At 46.2% G+C, this 18761-nt stretch overlaps 1 protein-coding gene across 1 annotated transcript in view; it reads left to right on the top strand.

The window, feature by feature from the left end:
- smo (smoothened, frizzled class receptor) overlaps positions 1 to 18761 on the top strand; it is a 137594-nt gene that overhangs the window by 73027 nt on the left and 45806 nt on the right. The window contains exon 9 of the mRNA XM_050185370.3: positions 9358 to 9549. Within this exon, the coding sequence (XP_050041327.1) occupies positions 9358 to 9549 (192 nt within the window). The remainder of the gene's footprint in view (positions 1 to 9357; positions 9550 to 18761) is intronic.

Raw genomic sequence — 18761 nt, 5'->3', positions numbered from 1 at the left:
CGGGCTTGGATCGCGGCTTTGCAGGGGCGTTCGGTACATGAACACACTAGCACCTCCACCAGATGTCACATAGTAGTGATGGTGAAAAAAGCAGCAAAACTGGGTATGACGAAACTAAGTTTTTATTGGGTGAACCTGTGCCCACAAAAACAGGCTACTTTCAAAGCACAACGATAGATGCGAACACGGTCAGCAATCGGCGAAAATCTGATGAGCGGGTTAAGTACGTCGGGTTTTATATATCAGTAATCGAAGGTTCCAGAGTAATCGCTGGTGCCCGCATGTCTTCCAGGAAGTTCTACACCATTTGCATCGCGCATGCATGCCATCAGATTATACTAGGTGCGGCGACAGCAGACAATGGATAGAACCTGATGCATGCAGGTGCTTCCTGCACTGAGCAGTGTTTAAAATTTTTTAACTGGTGAAAAGTGGTCTAACAAACTTCTAAAAATGCTTCAGTGAATTTTGGACAAAATTATTTTGCCATTCCCATGTATTGGGATACGGCCGAACCCACTTATAACAATACCGGTTTCAGCAATATCTCAGATATGACATGAGCAAGCATGGCACTGTCAGTGTTGGTATGTGTTCTGTGGTAAAATAAACCACATACTACAATGTTCCCATGCCGTATTATTGGTTATAACAATTAAGTCTGACTACTGGGTGTCTGTGCAAAAGGGAATAACACCACAAATGTCAGTAGCCATTTATTGCACCAGCTAATAATTTGTTTAAGGTCTCACTGAAGAACAAGATGATCATCTAAACTTTAAATAGGGCAATAAATTATGCAGTTGTCGGCAAATATTCTTATAGTGGAGGACACATTGTGGGGTAGTTCGTTAATAAAGATTAAAAATACAAGGAACCGAGGACGCTACCCTGTGGTACATGAGAAGAAACGCTAATGCACGCCTGCGTGTGTGAAAAGTCTGTGATGCCTGCCCGAATTGCTTGTGAGTGAAACCGAAAGAAAAAAAAAACCCTCAGGTCTTCTGGAGAGAACTGCAAATTTATTATGCTGCAGTGGAAAAAACTTGTGATCTTCGCTTGCATACTCTTCACCAGCAGACACTTCTCATAGTTCTCACTTCGCACGCACTTCTCGTAGCCCACAAGCGCTTGCAATGTGTCTTCAATTTCCTCATGGGTCCCAGCAAACTGCCTCGAGAAATTGACCTATCGAGTCCATTGTTCCGTGCATAGGTGCGGCATGCAGCCTCGTCAAAATAAGAATGAAATCGCTCCTTTTTCACTCATTTATTTCAGGAAAAACTTCATTAAACCGAGTTTGGTGGCCAAGTTAGTTTCGTTGGTCGATGACAACATTGAACCCTATGGGTACCCATTGGGGAATAGAAATTTCTTCGTTAAATCGGGAACTTCATAAAATCGAGTTTCGTTGGATCGAGTTTTAACTGTATATCAAATGGTGTTTCTACACAATTTCAATATAACGAAACTGCACCACTGTCACGAAGAAGTACCAAGACAAATGGAAATTTCCACGTACGCAGCTAGTCAAATGGTTGGCCTACATGCAGCTACTTGCGAACGCATCTCTCAAATGGCATGGGGTGGGACCAGAGCGGCTTCTGAAGTGGAGCAGTATCATGTGCTATTTAAAGTCCAAGTGCGATAAGATCCTATCGTGCCCCTCGCACTGTATACTTTGGGTGTGAGTGAAAGCATGCCAGAGTGAGCCCAGAAGGATGATGGCTTGATGAGTGCAGTATTCCTGCACGAGCAAAGAGAAAGGGGGAGGAGGGGAGTGTGCTTGCGGAAACGCGATCAAGCACGCATTAGGACAGGGGAGTGGGAGGGAGTGGAGGCAGACTGGCGCGTCTCGTTTTCTAGCAGGGCTGCGCATGCATGTGGCTGAGCACATGCACAGTCTGCATGCCCTTTTTTAGAGGTAATCTGCCGCATGCGGTGTCTTGCCGCATGTGTAGTGCTGGAGATTGCATAATCTCCAGTTTTGGAGATGCATTGAAGCAAGAGGCAGATGAAGCATTCGCTCCCGGCTGATGGCGCTTTTCATGATGGCGTCATCCCACTGCGGGTGACGCTATCAGCCATGGGCATGAAGTGGATGCGAAAGTGTGGCTGGCTTTGCTTCGTACCACTGATGTGAAGGTATTGTCGACATGGCAGAAACTGTATCTTGCATTGCCGACTCTCAAATTCAACAAAATGATTTTTTTTTCTCATTCATATTTGCTTTTTCTGATTGCCCGATAATTTCGAAATCTTTGCTGCTTCTTCGTCTAATATAGATTTACCAGTGACTACTTATTTGCATAAAAGATCGAATTTCAAAACAACAAAATCTTGATGTAGCGAAGCAAATTGCTGACTTCGTTATATCGAGGTTTCACTATAATACCTAGTAATCGATGAGCTTTAGGTTGAGACCACATAAACACAATATAGCAACTAGGAATTTGCAACAGTGAGGAACGTACCAACAGGGTTCTGCTGTAGTATGAGGTAAAACCGGTGATGTTATATGCAGCAACTTCCAAGGTAGTGCTTGCTTTTAGCTACTGCCCAAATAATAGTTAACCAATGATGCAGTTTGCACCAAACAAAAAGTGTGTTACTGGGAGCACTTTATTTATATTAGTGTGCCATTTGTTATGTACTGTGATGGGGGACACTACAGGTTTCTCTGTCAAATTCTTATGAGTGTGCTTTAATTGAACATGCACAAGTGTTGTGTAGGGGCGACTGGCAAGTGCCTTTTGCTTGCAGAAACACAATTGAGGATGCTGCGTGTTGATGCCGATAATTGTAGGGTATCGCAGATACGTTCAAACATGTTTATTCTGGCTACAGTTGATCCCAGGCATATAGAACTCGAATATATCGAATTATTGTCTAGATCGAACAGAAAATCTATTTGACAATCTCACGCAATAGTATGATGTACTACATGTATGTTGTCACATTGTAGTGACGGTGAAGAACGACATAGTGTCAAAGCTGTGAGTTACAAATTTAACTCTTTATTGGGTGAACTTGTGCCCAGCAAAACAAGTAACACTCAAGCTCACCGAAAGCGGCGAGCAAAGTCGGTGATTGTCGAAAATCTCCTCGGCGGGGCAAGCACGACTGCTTTTATACATGACTTGTTGAGAAGTTCCAGGGAAAGTTCCCGTAATTCGTGTTGCACATGCAATCTGATTATAAAAGGTCCGGCGAGAACATACACAACAGTTAGAATCAGTGATAACATTCGAGTAAGTTACGTACCATGCAGGCACATCTTGCATTCAGCGAAAACTTTAGTTGTTAGCAGGTGAAATGCAGTCCCTGAGAAAAGGATGAATAAGTATGTGTGTCAGTATTGGACTCCTGTTCACCACACTGTTCAGTATATTGAATGCTGCATTGAGCTGCGCTTCGTCCCGGCCCCTGCAGTCACCGATGCAGGGGCCATAGGGGAAGGCCCGAGACTAAGGGACATACCAGCCACGAGGCATTGGGCGCCCAGTGGCACGCAAGAAGAAACACACAGGCTTTTTGGGGTGGTCAAGAAACGAGGAGTACTGCCTCCAAAAGAAAGTCTGTTCCGATACCCAACACAGCCATCCGCCTGACTCGTTGCCCGCATATGATGATTAGCTGTTTAAAAGGCATGTGATTGGCATTGTGATGGACACGCAACCAAGCTCGTTCGATTCTTATTCGGTTCACAGTACAGTGGAACCCCGGCCATAAGTCCCCCGGTTTTGTAAAGACCCGGGTTTTATGATGGATTAGCACAGTCCCGGCGAAGTCCCCATAGAAGCAAAGCATTAAAAACCCCGGTTATCCGACGCAATTTTACGCCTGACCCGCATTATATGATGACCCTCGCGAAGTGCGCGACAGAGACACAAAGATAAAGACACAAATATGGCTGCTGTGACCATGGGCAGTGTTTTTACATTTGTGTGTCCCTTTCTGCCCTGCAGTGCAGGCCAGGAAAAGCCACGACAAAGCTGGGTTTCCTGTGAAATGTTAAGCAGAAGATTTTAAAACATTTAGCGTTTAGGATGTGACAAATATAACAGCTTAATCGATAACAGGGCACACCATAAGCCTAACATTCGTGTTTTCTTCAAATATACTCATAGATTCTGAATAGCGCAACGACTGGAATGCGAAACCAAATGGGACAGAATGGCGAACGAAAGAAAAGTGCCGCGGGCCTCTTTTCTTGCCCACTATGCTGAAATAGCGCCTTTTCTTCTCCACAGTCACTTTCTCCCTCTCTTCTCGGTGGCGTTGCCTCTCGTCGCGTTGGGGAAGCGTTTCTCTCCTTCCAGTTTCCCAGCAGCAGATCACCGACAAGGTAGCGTGGAGAGGCCTAGGTTTATTGCACGTGTTCTTCGAATCCTGGGCCGCTCACTACAATGAATCCACAGTATCATCTGGTGCACCGGGCACGAAGGCCTGCGGGGCAACGAAGAGGCGGACTGCGCAGCTCGAGGTCTCACTAGTCGAACGGCAGACCACACCGTTCTTCAGCCTCCAACAGACTGACGAGCGACCCACGAGTTAACCACAAGTCAACAAATACTGCAGGGCCAATGTCTCGAAAGAAGACAATACGCTCCTCCACACAAAGCTTTCAATAAACTCCAGGCAAGATACTGGCGCCGCCTGCAAACGAACATATACCCACACTTGTCTCATCTACGCGCAATCTTCCCAGACAGATATACGTCCCGGACATGTCCCTGGTGTAGCAACCACACAGCGACACTCATGCACATAACACACGAATGCACTGACCGTCCGGGCGACGCAATTTCGCCACAAGTCAAAGCACACGCACTCACTATGGGGTCTTCGGAGGCGAGACTCTCCAAACTGGACCTGGGATGCCAACTGGCAACCCTCGGCCAGGCACGGCGAGCCGCGATCGTCAATGGAGCCCTGTCAGAGGGAACCACCCGGGAATAAACCACGTAACGACTTCTGTAATAATAAAGTTCCTCCTCCTCCTCTTCGTCATAATCCTAGCGACCAGCGTTCAGCGGAGGTTTTGAGTTGTGTGGAGCAACGCGATGCAAGATGTCCCGAAAGCAGACAGTTTTGTCGCTCGGCGATAAGCTGAATATTATCGAGGAAGCGGAAAGGCGGCATGGGGCCACGAAAGTCAGCACTGCCCAGGACCTTAAGATACCCAAATCTTCGCTAAAGACGATCCTGGCAAACAAAGCGGTGATATTGCAGAATGCCAACAAGTTGGGGCTCAAGCAGAAGGTGGCAAAAGAAGGACAGCATGAGAAGTTAGAAAATGTTCTTGTCAAGTGGCTGCATCAAGCACGGAACTCTGCAATCAACGTTGACCGCGCCATTCTAAAAGAAAAGGCGTGCCTTGTGGCATTGCGTCTGGGCATCGACGACTTTCAGGCATAGAATGGGTGGCAGGATCGTTTCAAAAAAACTAAACAGGTTTATGTACAGCCGCTCCTGCGGAGAAAGCACTTCCGTGGACGTTTCGACGGTGAACGAGTGGATGGAGTCGCTGCCGGAGATGATTGCTGCATACAAGCCCTGCGACATTTTCAACGTCGATGAGAGCGGTATTTTTTACCATATGCAGCCCGAGCAAACCCTTGCGTTTAAGGGTGACAGCTGTCATGGTGGCAAGTGTAGTAAAGAGCGTGTGACAGCACTATTCTGTGCTAACGAGGACGGTTCCGAGATGCTGACCGTGCTCGTTGTTGGAAAGTTTGCAAAGCCATAGTGCTTTAAGAACTTGAAGATGCTGCCGTGCAGCTAAAACTTCTACAAAAAGGCGTGAATGACGTCTTTGCTCTTCAGCAATTCTTTGCAGCAGCTGGATAACAAAATTGGTGCTAAGGCGATGAAAATATTGCTTTTCGTGGACAACGCACCGTGCCACCCACCCTCCAGCCTGAGGAACATAAAGGTTGTTTTTTTTTCTGCCCAACTGCACAAGCCAGCTGCAGCCGCTGGATGCTGGCATCATTAAGTGCGTGAAGCAAGGGTACCGGAAGCGGTTAGTGCAGCGTCGGCTGACAGCTATGGAGTGCAGCGAGGTGGAAAAAAAGATCACTGTGTTCGACGCCACGCATTTTATTGCCAGTTTGTGGAACGCAGTGTCACGAAGCACAATCGCTAACTCGTTCAAGCACTGTGGCTTTAAGCGAGAGACTACCTCCTCTGCTGGGGACGCAATAATCTCGATGCCGCTCGAGGCCGATGCAGGCTTCGCTGGCGACGATTTCAAGGGTTTAAGCCTCACCACGACCTTCGCCGAGTGCGTGGAGGCCGACAACAATGTTGCAATCTGCGGCGAGGTGTCGCTGGATGACGCCATCGAGGAGGCTTTGCCTAGTGCCGACACCGCTGCAACATCGGATGAGGACAACGACGACGCCACAGATGGCGTGCCGGTGCCTGCCACGTTTGCCAAGGTGCTACGGCACATAGACAGCATCCGGAACTTCATCTGTTCATGCGACGTCGCAGAGGACCTCCTTTTGGAAGTTGCCCATCTCGAGTGAAAGCTCTTGGTTCACGGATCAGACAAGGTCCAAAAGAAACTTAACGACGTTTTTGAAAGTTCGCACCGGCTGGCGGGAATCGCGGCAGTGGGCAGTGGAGTGCTGTAAAGGTTCGTTTGAATAAAGCATGATTGGTACCTGTACTGCAGCATTAATTCTTATTGCATTTACTTTTTTTGGTAATTTGTGTTTCCAAGCCCTGCAGAGTATGTTAGTAGTTTACATTTAAGTTTCTCGTAAATCTGTCATGCAAAGTTAGTATTGTTATAGGCATAATTTATGTTCAGATTTTACGATGCCCACATTTTACTATGCTTTTTCGCGGTCCCGAGAAATTAGTATAATCTGGGTCCCACTGTACAAGTGTGCTGATGATGGCACCGAATGTATCCATGCAGGCGAGACTGCTTCTCTGGGGTGTCCATTTTTACCTTACCTTTAATAAAATTGTGCGACAAGCACTTTCGTGTACCTGATCGAGGCGCACCACCATCAATTGTCCAAGCGACGTGAGCGTTAGGGTTATCATTGCAGTCAGTATATCAAAGACCATTCCACAGTTTGAGCAACATGCAATGTTTGTGAGCAAGAAATAAGTGAACTTTTGTGTATTTGGCATGGCATTAAGTAAGCAAGTCGGTTAGTTTCTGCATTTCACTATCTCTGGAAGCTTTCCAAGACATGCGGATATTTCATTTGAGCTTCAGATAAGCATACTTTATATTTCGAATTCTCGATATAGCAAACTATTTCGCGATCCTCTTTGAGTTTGATAAATCTGGGATATACAGTAGTTGTTGAAATTGAGGGTTTTATGAAAGCTCATCTGATCAGCAATGAACAGGACATGAGGAGTGTTGCATGTTAGCACAATGATGTTGCATGTTGCCATGTTATTTATCTTATTTCACTCTTGTATTATTTTCCACATACTTGTACTGGCCTATCCTCTAATGTTTAATTTTGTTTAATTTAGTTATTTACTTACAGCAGTGTAATTAATGCTGTAAGTAAACAATTAAATCATGCCTTTGCTGAAACCAGGGTGAAGGTGCACATATAACAGCAGTCACTGTAAGCACTACAGGCACGCTTAAGGGTCAGCGGCAGCCAGCAGAGAAATGTAAAATGAAAGATAGCCACAGCACTGTCTCCCACATAAAGTTTATTTTCGAACATCCACACACATGTATGTTCATGGGATGTGAAAGTAAAAACAAGAACAGTAAGTGATACACTAAAAGCTTGTTAATTCGAATTCCGCAGGGATGCTAAAAAAATTCGAATTATACAAAATTCGCACTAATGAAAGTCAGAGAAAAAAAATCACTCGGTTAAGGCGCGTATATAGTCTGACGTGGTGTGAGCATGTGTGCACACGCGCTACGTCGCACTGGTGCAGCGAACGTAACCTGATGCGGCCCACACGGTCTGACGGGCTCGATGTCGAGATGGCTTTTGCTCCATCCGCGCATTCGTCGCGCTGGCTGGTGCGAAGAAAAAAAAAAGTCACAGTTTTGCTCGAAAAGCGAAGCATCGATTACGATAGCAAATTAGTAGATAGCTATATGAAGTAACGATAGCAGTTTTATTGGCCGTATAAACTTGTTAACATTCGCTTACTAACTAAATTAACAAGGACGGTGTTGTGTGCACACAGGTAAGTATGAACACATCTCGCTCGATGACTGGAAACTCGCTGAAAAACGCTGGAGTGAGGAAATGCAGCAGTAGCAGTGAGCGAATTGACCTTCGCACAGCTCTTGCTTCAACTCGAATGAAACGTAGAAAGCACATTGCATACGAAGCTACTGGCACTGTTTGCACTCTATAAACATCGCAGATCGCTTTGAAGATGAGGCCTACGCGGGCGTGCACTTTGGCCACGTCGCAGATCGGTTTCAAGATACGCTTCCCACATAGCCGCGCCGTAAGCAGTCGCCTCTGGAGAACGTCTGCCCTCCCTCGCTCGCCTTGCCCCGTGCCTTGAGCGCTACAGGCAAGGGCGTGCTCTGCCCTGCTTCCCTCGCTCACGCACGTGAGATTGAGGCGCTTCCGCTGGCTCGCCTTCGCACACTTTCACTTGTACGCGAAGAATGCGGCGCCACGTGGCGACGATGTTATCATGCTTGCCGCTAATGAAGAAAGCAAAGCTGCGCAGCCCACGCGGCGACGCCAGCGTCGCCAACGTGCTCTTGCGCACTAGCACTCTCCCCATCCACAATGGTGCGGAGTTCGAATTATCGGTGGTGGTGCCAATTTCAGTGTGAATTAGCAGGATGTGTTACATATTGCTTTCAATACATTGTTGGATGAACTGCGACGGCTACTTCGAATTATCTGAAATTTCGAATTAACGAGTTGTGAATTAACAAGCTTTTACTATATGATCTGTGCAGTCATTTTTCCTTACTCTCGCAGCACACTCGCCTAAGTTGCCAAGTAGGGTGGGTCTGTAAATAACTGCACATATTTCAATCATTTGACCACTGGTGCCTGCAGTAGTTTCCATTACAATCCTCAGTCTTTCTTTGCAGCAGTGGTGAAATTTTGCTACATTGAAATCCGCGATGAACACACCATTATATTGAGGCTGAAAATATATGGCATTTTATGGATGTCAAGTTATACAAAGTAAAGCAATGAAGTTTGTGACATCAGGGCCAGTATGCCCTCTAAATTGTGAAATAAGTGGCAGCTCCTTGCCTGTGAGCTGTATTAATGCTGTGCTCATGGTCAGGTTGCCTGACCACATTATCTCCTGCGGGATCTGATACATGCTGGGAAGGGAGTAGCCAAAGGTGTTGTCTGTCATGTGCAGCTGTCGAGCCAATGTGGAGACGGCACAGAGCCCTGTGCCAGAGCTTCCTGTGCGTGCGTGCGAGCCAGATGCCCGTCCCAGCCTGGCCATGCTGCAACTCCACCTGGTGGCCTTCCTGGGTGCCTGCCTAGCCCTAGCGTCTTGGGTGCTCACCTCAGCCACAGCCACCGCCTGGAGCCACTTCTGGCGCAGGTGGGCTGTTTCTCCTATGAGCACAGTAGTGCAGCCTTCTACAAATGACGCATGTTTTCATGCTGGCAACTTTAAAAGAAGACTTTGTGTGTGCCATTGCTTTTTATTTTTGCTCAGATTTGGCATGTTGCTCGGATTTGGCATTGCACAAGATTACACTGCAGTCAGGGTGCCACTTTGGAGTTGTGCTTAACAAGTGCCACAACAAAATAAATGCCTCAGTTCAGGGACTCTTCCTGATGATCACAACGACATCCCTTTTAAATCAGGGTGGCAACAAAAGTTCATTTAGCCTGCTTGAGCTGCTTACATGTTATGATATTGTAATCTATCTCGGCTTTTTCTCATAAAACTACCCACACCTGGTACAATGCTGTCCCCATATCTTCCCTGCTTTTTTCCCTCCATTTGTCTGTTGCTTAATGAATTACACATTTTACCAGTTTATGTTCCCATCCTCTTTGAGCCTCATTGCTCCTGAAAATTGTATGCTCCCTACAGTTCTCAATGGGTGAATATCTTGGCATTCCATTACATGGTGCTAAGTCGTCTCTTGAATTTTTCTTCAGCATACATGTGCCTAACCCTGTTCTTAAAATTTGTAAAAATTTGCTCCTCCTTGCGTTTGCGCCATTACTGCTTTCCAAATTCCTCAATCTAAGGAGCTTTTGATGAAGCTTTAAGATTAAGAAAGTTGAAAACTAAAAGATTTTCACAATAGTCACATTTTTGTTTGCTTAGTTGAATGTAAGATTCACAACTGATCATTTTGCAGCAAAAGTTATGTTCCTGTGTTGTTGCTTTCAAATGTTATAGCGAAGGTTATAACCCCCCCTCCCCCTGATGTCTGTGAAACCGAACCTGGAATTACCAGTTTTATGTGCAACATAAAGGTATCCAATTTATGCAACATCTTTTTAATTTCTTGACGTTCATATTAATTTGGATGAGTAATGGGAAGCTAAAACCATTTGCAGCATGTTTGTGTCTAACATAGGTAGGGCTGTGCGAATATGAACATTTTCAAATATGAATTGAATACGAATGCTTAGCTTCGAATATCGAATATTGAATTATGATATGCATATGCATTTATATTAGCAAGTTCAGTTACTTTAACATGCTGGAACGATGCAATTACATTGTCAACTTGATTAATGCAGCAAATTGGGCATGTTCGTACATATTTAACAAGGCAGCACCACAAAGAAGATGTATGAACACTTTTCTGTACCTTAAAGAGATTTGACACACTACGCCTTCTGCACATCCAACAAAAAGCTGCCTGTGCCTTAGTTTGGTACATTGGCCAAACTGGAAGATGTGTTAAGGATAGGTTAAGGGAGCACGAAACAGCGTAAAAAATCTACGTAAACGAAAAGATTTGTAAGGTTTTCTGGCAAGTCATTGTCTGACTTGCAAGGACTGTTCAGCCGACCTTGCAAACACTTAAGAGTAAGACGCGTGTGACACGGGAAATAACAGAGTCTGAAGGAATTTCTAGACTCTGGGAGGGATGTGTCAGCATGGCCTCTATCATGCTTTCAGACGAAGGGCTGGCATATTTGCACATGCACAGATGACAACCCCTGGACCGGACGGCATGTATTTATTCGTGAATCATTCACAATAAAAGTTGTTGGAAGTTCAGCTCTCGTCCCGGTCGTCTTGTCTCCGTCCGTGTCTTCTTCTTGTGCTGCCGCCTTTTCAAATATTGTCAACAGTAAAAAATTTGACTAGTTAGCTGTTATGCTAGAACATTGTGTACAGTAGAGCTTCATTCATAAGTTTTAGAAAAAAGCATGAGAAAAAACATACTAACTGGTAGAACGTACGATCTGAATTCACAAAAAAAATGTCGCAGACTCAATCGTAACTGACACATATGTAATGCGAAGCTTTGCATGGATCGTTACAGCATAAGGCACCGACTCACACTAATCTGGTGGGGTTCAAGCAGCCGGAATGCGTTGTCATTAATGGCGATTCGGCAAGCTTATGTTTACGCTTCTTGAATTTGGCATGGGTCAGCAGTTTCCTTGGGCAGGCCATTTTGGTGGGAAGTTTTGACGTGCCCACTCGGCAAGGATTGTTGTGGCATGAAACGCCAATGTGTGTGGAGCTGGTGGGACCCGAGCAGCCCAGGAAGTGCTCTGTTGTTTTCCTATTATGTGTTTTAATACTAGCAGCAGGAAACTGAAGGAAAATTGAACTGGTGGGCAACGCCGTGTTACAATGCCGGGAGGGTGAAACACAACGCTCACTTCACGCCACCTGCAGCAGGGAACGGTGACGCGTTTGGGTTATTCGCTATTAAAAGTGAGAAGTATGCTTCCAGCAACACTAAGCCACACTCACTTTGAAACAGACAGGTGAAGCTGCTTACCGCAATAGGGTTGACAAATGCGACTTGTGGCAACCTCCTTGGGTGCTATCTGGGACATGGTCGAATACCACCATATTCTCAGATTAGGTAATGGCAGCATTTTGAGCCACTGAGTGAGGCTGTGGCAGCTCTCTAGGCTAATCAGAGCTGTCCAGATTGCAAATTCGAGAATGTGATGGAATTCGACAGTACCCTGAATAGCAGCCCCATGAAGAGATTTGCTGGTACTGGAAGAGGAAACTGAGTGCATACCGGCACTTTCACGTGACACGGCAGGCAAGTGCTTTGGAAAACCGCCACGGGGAACGCCTACTGCTCTCGATCGTGCATGCCTCGTGCTTTTTCTTGTTCACATGGAATCTAGCAACTAGAAACATCATATGAACACAATTTGGCAATGTACCATATATTAGAGCCGAAAGATGCATTTTGTGGGCACATATTAACCAGTAAAACAGGATCTTAACTGTATTGGGTCATTTTTCATGTTCAAGATCATGAATGTTAGTGCTGGGAAGTCATACGAAATAGGGCCATATCACAAGGTTCTACTGTATTTGGCTCATGTTAGCCTAGAAAAATGAGTAACTCCCACTGCCGTAATATGCTGAGAGATAGCCTGCCTCAAATCTAGAGCAAATCGGGTGAAATGACAGAGTGGGCTAACTTTCATTACACAATCAAAGAAAAGTAAAAAAAAAAAACACCATCATAGCCAGAGGTTAGGAAGGTTTGTTTACATGCCCTTGTTCAGTCTTAATCAACACCTTCAAAAGAACAGTAACTATCACTGTTAATCTTTTCAGCGTCGATTTGTTTCGCCATATGCGACTGCCCAGGGTCGATTTTTTTTTAATTACAGATTTAAATTTTACTTCCAAAAATAATTTACCATAACATTCCTAGGGTGACTGTAAAGTAAGAAAAAAAATATTTTGTTTGGTATATATGTACTGTTTATTCATCAATGACAATAAAAAAAAGAAATAAACCTGTAAGAATTAAAAATTTGATGCATTGTTATACACATAGTTTAAGGCTTTAAAAATTCGCGCACGAGAATATTTCAGGTGTCTCAAATGTTCCTGCTCTTACACTAATATTTACGTCCATAGCATAATCAAACTGTGTAGGTGAGCACACTCAAGAAGACTGTATGGTTGTGTGCCTGTCAAAAAAGCAAAACGTGTCACAAACTTCTGCTCATCTTCATCTTAACACCAAGCAGAGGCATTAAGATGCAGAGGCGTTAAGCAGAGGCATTCGCGAGTCTCCAAAAGAAGAAAAGGAAACGCATGCATGGCAGCATCCTTCGTATGCGCACCCCTGTGAGCAATAAACGAGCGAGTAACCGGCGCTCATACTTTGAGCGTTTAGTAACGAGATAGCTGTCAGTTTTGCGAGTTCAAGGAGCCGAAACTGCCCGTGGAACAAAATCTAAACTAGCCTCCGCCCGCCCGCTTGCATGCCAATGCGCGAGTGGTGGTATAAAGACGCGTCGGAGCAAACAAACTAGCTCTACAACAAACCATGCAACGAAAAGCGAGAGAGGGAAGCGCGAGAAAAAAATTCCGTGGATTCCCACATAGTGGCAGCACATGCCAGGAAAGAAAAAGTTTGGAAATTGGCGTGCTTTTTAAACGTACAGACAGTGCTCTAAATATACGGCATCGACCATTTTGGACTTGTTCGCGGTGCCATGTATTTACATCATTGACCCTGAGAGGGTTAAACAACATGTCGGTGACCTCGTCATGCACCTGGTTAGATGTTAGATGCACATGGTTAGGTTGGCAGGAAAGTGGAAGAGGGAACTGCCGATGGCAGTCATTTATGGAGCTCGCCATCTTCAGACCCATCAGAGACTGTCGATATTCCACAGTGCTTTAACAATTGGGCCACAACTTCCTCATATAAGGATGCCAAAACCTTGGACACAAAGTTCACGACGTCTCGTTAAGGTCATCATTGCAGCAAATGAAGATGAATTAAAGATAACTGTCCTTCCTAGTCAGCATTTTTTCTTATCTCGAGCAGTAGCTAACTGATCCCGTTTTTGCCATGATCATCATCGGTGACGGTGGCAGTTACGCCAATCTCTCAGGGCAGTGGGATTTCAAGAAGTGGGCTATCTTTAGGTGTTTTGGGGAAAATGGCAAATCTTGACAAAATCAAGGGTGGGTTTTCTTTCAGGGATGGGGCTTCTCTCGGAATACTGTAGTAGTTGTCTGTTCTCGCCAACCTACACATGCGGCATCAAATGCTTTTAAACTCAGAGGCATCTGAACCTATGCCAGCCATTGCTCATTGCATTTGCTGTCCAGCAATAAACTTAGGATTGGGGGTGGCGCTTGAAAAGTAACAAATGAGCAAGGCAGAAGCTACGGTCACACCCAGTAAAAACAAAGTGACGTTGTACGGTTTGTTATGCCCATTGCTTAGACAAGAACTGCAAGAACATTGTCTTTTCTTTTTTCTGTGTTTTATGCCTCATGGAACGAGGACATTTGCAGCACAGCTTGTGTAGCAGGCCTTTTCTGTTGTTTCCCTTCAGGATGAGACCTATGACCGACCCACTGGTGTCGAGGTATTGCATTCGCAAGAATATAATGCAACCACTGATATAATGCGAGGTATATTACTACATTATACTAGAAGAAGAACGGTGATGGCATCCTTGATTGCATGAAAAAAATGTTTCGAGTATAACTCCAAGTAAGCATATGCAATACATCTGTACTGGTTCAGAATAACGCTGTTTACCATACTATGATGTGTGCAGGCATCCTGGTAATGACCATCCCAAAATCCCCAGTGCCTATGGGATCTGTACTGCAAGTCCCGGATTTTGCTCGGGCATGTATTGCACTGGCGGATCGGCCATCACTCTCTGTTGAAATATTTTAACAAGCTTGCGATATGCTCCACGGAGGCTTGACATGAGCGTGCGGCGAGGACCTGGCATATTTGCATAGCGAGGCTGTGTGGCCGGGCATCGCTACTGAAGATTGGCCCATTAGACCTATACTCCCGGAAAAAGCATTTTTATTGCAGTTGAATTCTTTTGTGCAGTCGCGCCAAACCCCTTTCGTTGTGCTCTATGTGCACCCTTGCTGTCCGCAAACCAGTGGCCCTTGCTACTCAGAAGCTGGCTTTCCCGTAAAGCTTATACCTGGCGACATCTTTGTGCGGCAGCATGGCCAAGGCTACGGAGCCAAAGCACACTTGTGCTCTGCACCCCAACATGTAGTACCCTAATGAAAACATCTGTAGACTATTCAGGATAAATTAAAATTTACCAGGGTCTCTTTATTTATTAACTAATGAATGAAAATGTTGCAGGGTAGAAGGAATTCCATTTCACGCTCTTTTGGGTTTTGTGGTTTTCTGGTGTCGGTAGCTCTTTTCCATCACCTTCAAACAAAGATGGTGTCCCCCGGTTGCAGCTCGTAGACTATGGAGAAAGCTCCATTGCATCTCATGAGTTCACCAGCTTTGCAGCCATACCAAGAGTTCTCGAACCAAAAGCTGTCTGCACAGGCCAAGAAACTGGTGCGTAATGTTAATGCACAAGTAAGGGAAAACAACCCGCAGCTGTCTGTGAGAGCCGCATGTCTGAAGGTCTGTGAGCTCACTAGTGTTAGCAAATGCAGTGTGTTCGGGATTAAACTCAACGTAGTGAGTGCCACCCTGAAGTCACCGAAGTGCAAGTACCTTGCATCTCCCAGCCGTAAATGCCCATGCGAAAACCGGAAGGACAAGACTGCTACTTCCTGACAGCTCCCTCGCAGCTCTACGAAGTGTATCAGTACTTTCTGCAAAATGAAATTCCGACAACTGCAAAACTTGCTCAAGTTGTAGCCCGTGACAGCGACATGAATTTGCCTAAAATGAGCGCACAAGCGATGCAAAGGCCACTTACTGTTATCGACTTTTCCTTTTACAAATGGAAGAGAAATTGTGCGCTCTTCGAGAGAAACGATGTCATTATGTGGCAACAGCAGTACCTGTGTACTATCCAAAAACTTCGCACTGAAATACCGTACGTACGAGGGTCAGTTCATTTTATAAGTTTTGTAGCGTGTAGATGACTAAGTAAATTTTTTTATTCACCCAGCAACCTATATCATGAAAACATTGCTCTCGAGACGCCAGAAGCATGGCGCGCACTTGGCTGCAATTACGTGGAATCGTAGAGGATGCTCCGTCAGATCCAGCCCAATACACTTCAGTGAGGACACAGTAGTGTCCAGTCTTTTGGTGCTCGCGATCGAAACAAACACAAACGTTCTTGCTTGCCAGTTCTGTGCATGCATTATTTCAGCGTAACACTCATTAAAGTGGACCTTGCAAACGCCGCTGTTTTTTGCAGCCTCATGTCAAGCATTGTCGCATTTTGACAGTAGCAACGCCGCTCACTGCACTCACCTGGCCAGCATTAAACAATATGTCTTGGTTGTTGGTTAGCATGAACAAGCAGTTCTGTGCATTGTTTGATCATATTGTTACGCGAAGGACGAGTCAGTAAGACGAGCAACTATTTACAGGTTATATTTACAACAGCGGTTGCAGTGCTGACCGGTTAGATTCACAGCACGAGCCCAGTTCGTTCTTCCTCCTCTTTTCTCGAGTGATGGCGCCCACGCACCTCATTCAAACAAATATCACACGCGTGTAGCATAATCCCCGGGCGGCAGAAGCGACATCCCGGAGCGTCTAAATGTCATCACTGGGAGGGTGATACTGTTTCAGTCGTGTAACGTGCACGATATCACTGGACTGGAAAGCAGATGGGGCATCAGGGGCGATCTCGTAGGTGACGGGAGTCATGGCACAAAGCACTCGGTATGGGCCTGTGTAACGAGACAGCAGTTTTTCTGATAGGCCGACCTGGCGCGACAGAGACCATAGAAGCACCAAAGAACCAGGCAAGAAGTGCACGTCTTGATGTTACCGGCCGTACAAATGCCTTCGACTCTCTTGTGATTTCAGAAGACGGTCACGGGCAATTTCCCTTGCGTGGGCACAGCGGGCGATGGCATCAAGTGCATATTATTCACTGGTCGGTGCCGCGTGAACAAGGAGGGTTGTGTCGAGGGGTAGTGCTGGCTCTCGGCCGAACAGAATAAAAAATGGGGAATAACTGGTGGTGTCGTGGCGCGAAGAATTATAAGCAAATGTGGCAAACAGTAGAGCGAGGTCCCAGTCAGTGTGGTTTGAAAAGACATATTTCATGAGCGTGTCTGTGAGAGTGCGGATGATATGACGTGGATAGCTTGTGCCTCGTGGCACGGGACTGCGGATTTCTGCGATAACTTTTGATAGGAATGTCCGGCCACGGTCTGTGAGAAGTTGTCGCGGAGCTCCATTTAATAAAATCACGTCGCGTAGAAGAAAATCGGCGACATCTGTGGAGCAGCTTGTAGGAAGCGCTCGGGTGATGGCATAGCGCATGGCATAATCTGTGGCCACAGCGATCCACCTGTTCCCAGAGGTAGAAAGAGGAAAAGGGCCAAGTAAGTCCAAACCGACCCGAAAGAATGGTTCCAGGGGAGTGTCGAGTGGTTGAAGGTATCCAGCAGGGAGTGTCGATGGTGTGTTGCGTCGCTGGCATTTCTCACATGCAGCTACGTATCTTTGAACGGAGCGAGCAAGCTCTGGCCAAAAGAAGCGTCGGCGGATCCGGTTGTAGGTACGTGATACACCCAGGTGACCGGCAGTGGGGAGGTGATGAAGTTCGTGGAGAACAGGCGAGCGGAGGTGTTTAGGGATCACAAGGAGTAATGCAGGGCCATCGGGGTGAACATTGTGGCAGTAGAGTACGCCATCTTGAAGTGTGAATAAGCGAAGGGAACTGTTGGCAAGTGACGATTCCAAGTGGTCAATGATGATAAGCAAGGACGGATCACGGCGCTGCTCGTCAGCGACGTGGAGCAGTGGAAAAACAAAGAACACTGGCGTCGGTATCAGTATCAGACATAGAGGTCGCGTCTTCGACTGGGTAGCGAGAGAGGCAGTCTGCGTCCTGGTGTTGGCGTCCCGACTTGTAAGTCACTGTGTAGGGATATTCTTGTAGTCGGAGGGCACTATGACCGAGCCGGCCAGTAGGATCCTTGAGCGACGAAAGCCAACAGAGCGCATGACGGTCTGTGATTACTGAGAAGGGCTTGCCATATAAGTGTGGGCGGAACTTTGAAACAGCCCAGACAAGAGCAAGACATTCGCGCTCGGTAATCGAATAGTTGCGCTCTGCAGTTGTCAGGAGCCGGCTAGCGTAGGCTATAACGCAGTTGTGTCCGTGTTGGCGTTGCGATAAAACGGCGGCGATCCCATAATCACTGGCATTGGTACGGACTTCTGTAGGTGCAGACGGGTCAAAGTGGGCCAAGAGCGGTAGATTGGTGAGGATCGTGATAAGGCGTGAAAATGCGGCAGCCTGAGGGTAACCCCACGTGAAAGGCGGCACGTCTTTCTTTAAAAGTTCAGTGAGTGGTCGAGCGATTGCTGCAAAATCTTTCACGAACCATAGGAAGTAAGAACAGAGCCCCACAAAACTCCAGACGTCTTTGACAGACTGAGGTACAGAAACAGCCTTTACTGCTTGAACCTTCTTTGGCTCGGGTTGTACTCCGGAAGCATCGACGAGATGGCCTAGCACTGTAATCTGTAGGCACCCAAAGTGGCACTTCGATGAGTTTAATTGGAGCCCAGCCTTGTGGAAGACATCAAGGATAGCTGCGACGCGCTCAAGGTGTGTCTCAAATCTAGGAGAAAACACAAGCACGCCATCGAGGTAACAAAGGCAAGTTGACCATTTGAAACCTTG

Source organism: Dermacentor andersoni, chromosome 4 (assembly GCF_023375885.2).
Source record: "Dermacentor andersoni chromosome 4, qqDerAnde1_hic_scaffold, whole genome shotgun sequence".
NCBI lineage: Eukaryota > Metazoa > Arthropoda > Arachnida > Ixodida > Ixodidae > Dermacentor > Dermacentor andersoni.
This window is presented reverse-complemented; position numbering and strand designations above follow the sequence as displayed.